Source organism: Myotis davidii, unplaced genomic scaffold, assembly GCF_000327345.1.
Source record: "Myotis davidii unplaced genomic scaffold, ASM32734v1 scaffold104, whole genome shotgun sequence".
NCBI lineage: Eukaryota > Metazoa > Chordata > Mammalia > Chiroptera > Vespertilionidae > Myotis > Myotis davidii.
This window is the reverse complement of record NW_006296625.1, coordinates 3028338-3034344: the sequence shown is the minus strand read 5'-3', so window position 1 is coordinate 3034344 and position 6007 is coordinate 3028338. Positions and strand designations below refer to the sequence as shown.

Genomic DNA, 6007 nt, shown 5'->3' with positions numbered 1-6007 from the left:
AAACTGCCCCCGCCCCTGACAGCCTAATCACCCCTAACTGCCTCTGCTTGCCAGCCTGATCACCTCTCAATGCCCCCCCTGACAGCCTGGTCTCCCCTAACTGCTCCCCTGCTGGCCTGATCACACCTAGCTGCCTCTGACTGCCAGCCTAATCGCCCCCAACTGCCCCCTCCCTGCTGGCCTGGTTGCCTCCAACTGCACACCCTGCTGACCTGGTCGCCCCCCTCTCCTCCCCCTCCCACTCCCCGCCGGCTTGGTTGCTCCACGCAGCCTGCTTGTTCAGGTCGTCTCTCACTAACCCCCTGCCGGCATGGTCATAGGCAGCCATCTTGTGAGGGTTAATTTGCATATTACCTTTTTATTATATAGGATAATTTGCTTATTAAGAGAAGAATCTGTGCCCCAAATTACATTGATTAAAAACACACACATTACAAATCTGATGTGATTCTTTGGTTTATTTAAACCTTTCTCTTGAGGAGAACTTTCTTTGAAGAACTTTCTTAGTCTGCACTAAGATGAAGCAAAGGCATTCTTGGCTTCCTTCAGAAAGTTTATTACCGTACGTGTCCAAAACTTGCAGCCATGCGATCAGAGTGCCAGATGCCTTTTCTGTTACCTGTCTGCCACTCCTCTCAGCACAATGGACAGGATTTGGCCAACTCTGATGAAATGCTTACTATTGTTCCACTCTGGGGCTTTTCACACAATAAGTCTGTGATGGTCCCTCTTCAGACTTTGCATCTTGTTTTTATAAGCTGTATCCTTAATAATTGACCAGGTTCCTTCTCAAGTAGATTTAAGATCTGTATTTTTATTGATTTCAGGGAGGAAGGGAGAGGGAGAGAGAGATAGAAACGTCAATGACGAGAGAGTATCACTGATTGGCTGCCTCTTGCACCCACACTGGGGACTGAGCCTGCAACCCAGGCATGTGCCCTGACTGGAATCGAACTGTGACCTTCTGGTTCATAGGTCGACGCTCAACCACTGAGCCACGCATGGGCCAGGTGGCAATAGGTTAATGATTCTAGAAAAAGTATTTTTACTTAGCAAACTAATTTCAATTGCTGTGTGAGTTTTGCATGGAGGAAGACATGGATTTCTCCGACTCTGTAGTGTGAAGTGAAAAAACAATGCCTTAGTAAGCATTTGTAGATTTATCTGGATCATCTAATTTACAGGGTATTCCTCTCCTCCAATTTGTATGTGTTTAACTAGTTAACTACCACGTATCCAAAACGGAAACCATCCCCACACGCCATGATATTTTGAATTTAATTTTAAAAATCAATTAGCAATGAATATTATAAAAATAAATATAGTACTCACAATTCGGGTGTTCTTGAATATTTTCAGCTAAAAATTCTCACAAAAAATGATTTCAAAGTTGGTCAGGGCTGCTACTAATGGAAAACATTTTTTTTATAGATACCCATTGCCGTGTGGGGAAGGTCCGCCAATTGTGTCTACAGACACTTATTGCGGACAGTGGGTTAAGAACTTAGGGGAAAACCCTACAGTGAGTAGGTATTTGGAATCAGACCTGGGTTCAAATCCTAGTTCTTCTATTCACTAGAAGTAGCTGTGTAATCCAGAAAAATATATTGAGTTTCTTTAAACCTTAGTGGTCTCACCTTTAAAATCTCACATCATAGGGTTGATATATGAGTATTAAATTAGATATTGTATGTAAAATGCTTAACATACTATGTAACACTTCAGAAATAATAAGTGAGAGCTATTATAATAAGGAAGAGTATGAATGACTCTAGATGTGATACATGGAAGTTCTCTATTGTTTGGACATTTTCTCCTCACAACATAGAAAAAGGTGGCTTAATAAGGACATTATTAAAGATAATCTTGGTTACACTATTGAGAAACTATGTTTTTCTACTTCACATGTTGTCTAATTCCTTCCTAAAACATTACTTGACTAGTTTGTTATCTCAGTTTGCATTCCTGAGATAGAACAGGTGTTGATTGCTGACTTTGTTGTGGAGATAAAGATAGTAAACCCCATTTGGCTTATCAAAAAAGGACTAACATCCATATGCAGATGTCAGAGGAAAGAAATGAATGTGAAATTTCAGTGTCACCAGAGGAAAAATATTTGCTAAGACATTAACATCATGGATCTAGCACATGAGATTTTCCATCAGCCAAAGTAAATTAAGGTGGAAAAAAATAGGGAACTTAAGATTTTGACCTGATATAATATAATTAGATAATTCTAAAATGTGTTTTTTCTGTAATGGATCAATTCTGTAATTAATTAATTCAATAATTAATGTTCATCAATGAATTAATATAATCCTATAAAAACTATTAATGCTATAATAAAATTTATTTTAAAATACTAATATCAGACTAAAATTTTTAGAAAGAACTATATATAGAGTTGGTATAAGAAAATGCCATTTTCTGCATGTTTGCAAATACAATAAAATTAAGTAAATGCATGTCACATACCAATAGTTATGCATTTATTCTATTTTAGGAATAGTCTAGTGTTGTAGATACTGTAAAAGATGCATCAAACCCAGGGAAATAAGACATAAACACATGCTACAGTCAAATACAAATGTCATGTGTGATTAAAGCTAAGTATAATGAAGTTTAATACATCCCCCTCACTTCCTATGCTTTGAGAACCATGTTCTGGAATTCCTATTAACCCATGATCTAAGTTGAAGTTGTCAAATCAATATTTGATGAACCATTCCACAGAGCCTTAAGAGCTTATAGAGAAAGTTATTTCAGATAAAAGGAATTCACATGTGGTGCGGAGTCACAGGGAGTCACAGTGCAGTTTGGGAAGCCCATGTGTCTTAGCTGTGATGTGTAACAGGTCAAGAGTTAAATTTGAAACTTTCTATTCATCATCCTTTTTTCCTTTGGCTCGGGGCTGAGAGCAGCCCACTCTGCCCACACACAAGCTGTGATGAAATACAGCAGGTCGGCTCTGAAGTGCTCTGGCTCCCATTACAGAGAAACATCTCTTCTTTGTTCATCATCGAAGCACAAAAGATGCTCTAAAATTCCAAGGACAAAGCACTGACTTAACCAGAAAACAGGGTGCAGAGTTAAGGACCATCCCACCTCTTGTGTTTTATGTTGTTCATAGTTAGAGTGCTGTAGAGAGTACACACACACACACACACACACACACACACACACACACACACACGAGGAGTTCACTTCAAAAAAGAAGCATGAATGTAGATTTCAAGATTTGTTGGAAGAATTGAATATTCGCTATCTGAAAGGAAACACCACACTGTATTTATTTTTCTATTATAAACCTAGTGTTTTGAAAAGCTTTCCTTAGTTTCTTAAATATGATTGGGTTCATAAAGGAAATTTACTCTATAGTTTATCTGGGATGAGCCATGAAAATCTTGCTGCTTAGTTGTTCTGAGGAAGGACTATTCATCCTGTGAGTTCTAAATAAGCCCATGCACTAACCTACAATATTTCAGGGTTTAGGCAAAATTTGTAGTGCAGCCCCCAGGATATTAGAGCTCTCTTCACAGCACTTTGAATCCTAGCTTTTGAGTTCAGTATATTTACAACAAACCTGTTGGTTAAGTTCTTTTGCTCAGAGACTGACATATCTGTAAAACATTCATCATGGAATGACTCAGAGGTGCTTCCCACAGGACAAGTTAGCTGCTGCTTTTGTTTTCCCCCCGGTATTTTGCTATAAAATATACTGTTTAAAATTTTGATTTTGTAGTTGATTGTTTTCTCACAAGTCTTTGTGCTTTTATTCACATTCCTGTAAATGACTGACATTAAGAAAACAAAAGCAACAACCTGATTTTGGAAAAAAGAGGCCATGGAACAATAGTTCATATCACTAAAAATTACACCACCCTCTTCCCCTTGCTTTTCCTGTTCGCTCTCTCTTTGTCAAGCCCCTCTCCAACCTTTGTGGGTTTCTCTGCACATTGTGACTTCCATTTGGTTCCTGGCAGGGTTTGAGGTTTGAATTTTCTGATGGAGTTGGAATCACTTTTAAAAAAATAAAAAAGTTTTATTTTACACTTCAGATCCACAGAATTGTCGCAAAGATAATACTGGGGGTTTCCCAAATACCCCACACCCAGCTTCCTCTATAATCACCATCTTACATTAGTCTGATACATTCACCATAATTAGTAAACCAATATTGATACATTATAATGGACTCAAGTCCATACTTCCCCTAATGTCACTTTTCTGTTGCAGGATCCCACCCCGATGCCATATTACATTTCGTTGTCATGTGTCCTTAGGCTCCTCTTGGCTGTGACAGTTTTTCAGATTTTCCTTGCTTTTTATTACCTTGATAGTTTCAAGGTTATTGGTCATGAATTTTATAGAGTGTCTCTCATTTGGGATCTGTCTGATCTTTTTCTCATCATTAAACTTGGGTAATGTTTTGAGGGAGGAAGACCACAAAGACAAAGTGCATTGCTTATCACTTCCTATCAAAGATACATACTATAAACATGACTGATTACTATTGATGTTGACCTTGATCATTTGGTTTGAGATATTTGTCATCTTAGAGTCACATTTTCACTTTTTCTTGAAGACCATCAAGGTGTTTTTCTGAAGATTTTAATAATACATTAATTAAAGCTATAAGGAGGTTAACTGGAACTGATCTTTTGTTTTTTCTTTATTGGTGATGTTGTAAAGCTGCAACAAGTCTTTAAGTAGTTAGAAAAAATATAATTTCAATGGTGGTAAAATATCTAATCTTTCTTTGTGTTAGGTGGGAATGAGATCCCGAAACCAGGGTGGTGAAAGTTCATCCAACGGGCATATCTCCTGCCCCAAATCCTCCATCATAAGCAATGTTGATGATAAAAGTCTCTCAGAAGATGCAAAAAAGAAGAACAAATCAAATAGAAAGGAAGATGATGTCATGGCCTCAGGAACTGTCAAACGACACCTAAAACCATCTGGAGAAAGTGATAAAAAGAATAAGAAATCCTTGGAGTTATCCAAAGAAGACCTCATCCAGCTACTCAGTATAATGGAAGGAGAGTTGCAGGTAAAAATCAAAGTTTCTAAACTATTGTGTTTCTAGTTTCTAAGCTACAAAATAAGAGATTATGAATCTGTCTGTCTCACTGAATTACTAACTTCATGGGGAAAAGGGCTATGTTTTTCTTATTCATTTTAAAATCCCTATTGTCTGGCATCAGTTTGCACTGAATATGTATTTGTTGAATGAAAAAATAAATGAATAGCTGATTTTAAGCTTCTCAAGAAGCAGAAAATTTCTTCATGATATGACTTTGGTAATAATTTAACACAGGCCCTATACTTAGTAGTAGGTAATCTAATTTAATTAGGTAGCTTATTTAATTTAGCCTTTGACTTTGGTTGAAAATCAGAAAATTCATGATTATTAGAAGACCAAGATCAAGTGCCACTTTTGATGTTTTCCAAAAGGTAGAGTAAAAGAGAGATCAAGAGACAGAGGAAAGAAAGAGGAAGAAAGGGAGGGAATGTTCCAAAGTGAGGGTGTGGCCTGAGAAAGAAGGCTTTGTTTAAATCAGCCTTACACTTTTCTTATTTTTGTAAGTTTCAGCTTAATGTCATAGGATTTGAGATGCACACAAATAAGCAGAACATTGCATTGTGAAGACCTATTACTTTCACAAAGTATTTTCAAGTCTATTATCTCATTCAATATCAATACAAATGTGGGTACCATTATCTATCCTATCTAATAAAAGAGAAACATGGTAATTAGCGTACGACCGCTACCCTTCCCATTGGCTAATCAGGGCGATATGCAAATTAACTGCCAGCCAGGATGGCGGCTGGCAGCCAGGCAGCTTGAAACTAACATGAGGCTTGCTTGCTTCAGTGATGGAGGAAACCAATGTTCCCCGCCTGCCTTGCCGGCCTCTGAGCCTGGAGTTTGAAACATTTTAACAAATATAGAAGCTAAAAAAAAACCCCGAAACCAGCTTTCCGCAAGCTGGGATCTCAGAGACGG

At 37.8% G+C, this 6007-nt stretch overlaps 1 protein-coding gene across 2 annotated transcripts in view; it reads left to right on the top strand.

Moving 5' to 3' along the window:
* The window catches only part of FILIP1 (filamin A interacting protein 1), a 173926-nt gene that overhangs the window by 62629 nt on the left and 105290 nt on the right, over positions 1–6007 (top strand). For both annotated transcript variants that reach the window (XM_006772168.2, XM_006772167.1), the window contains exon 2: positions 4769–5050. In XM_006772168.2, the coding sequence (XP_006772231.1) occupies positions 4775–5050 (276 nt within the window). In that variant the 5' untranslated portion in view covers positions 4769–4774. The remainder of the gene's footprint in view (positions 1–4768; positions 5051–6007) is intronic.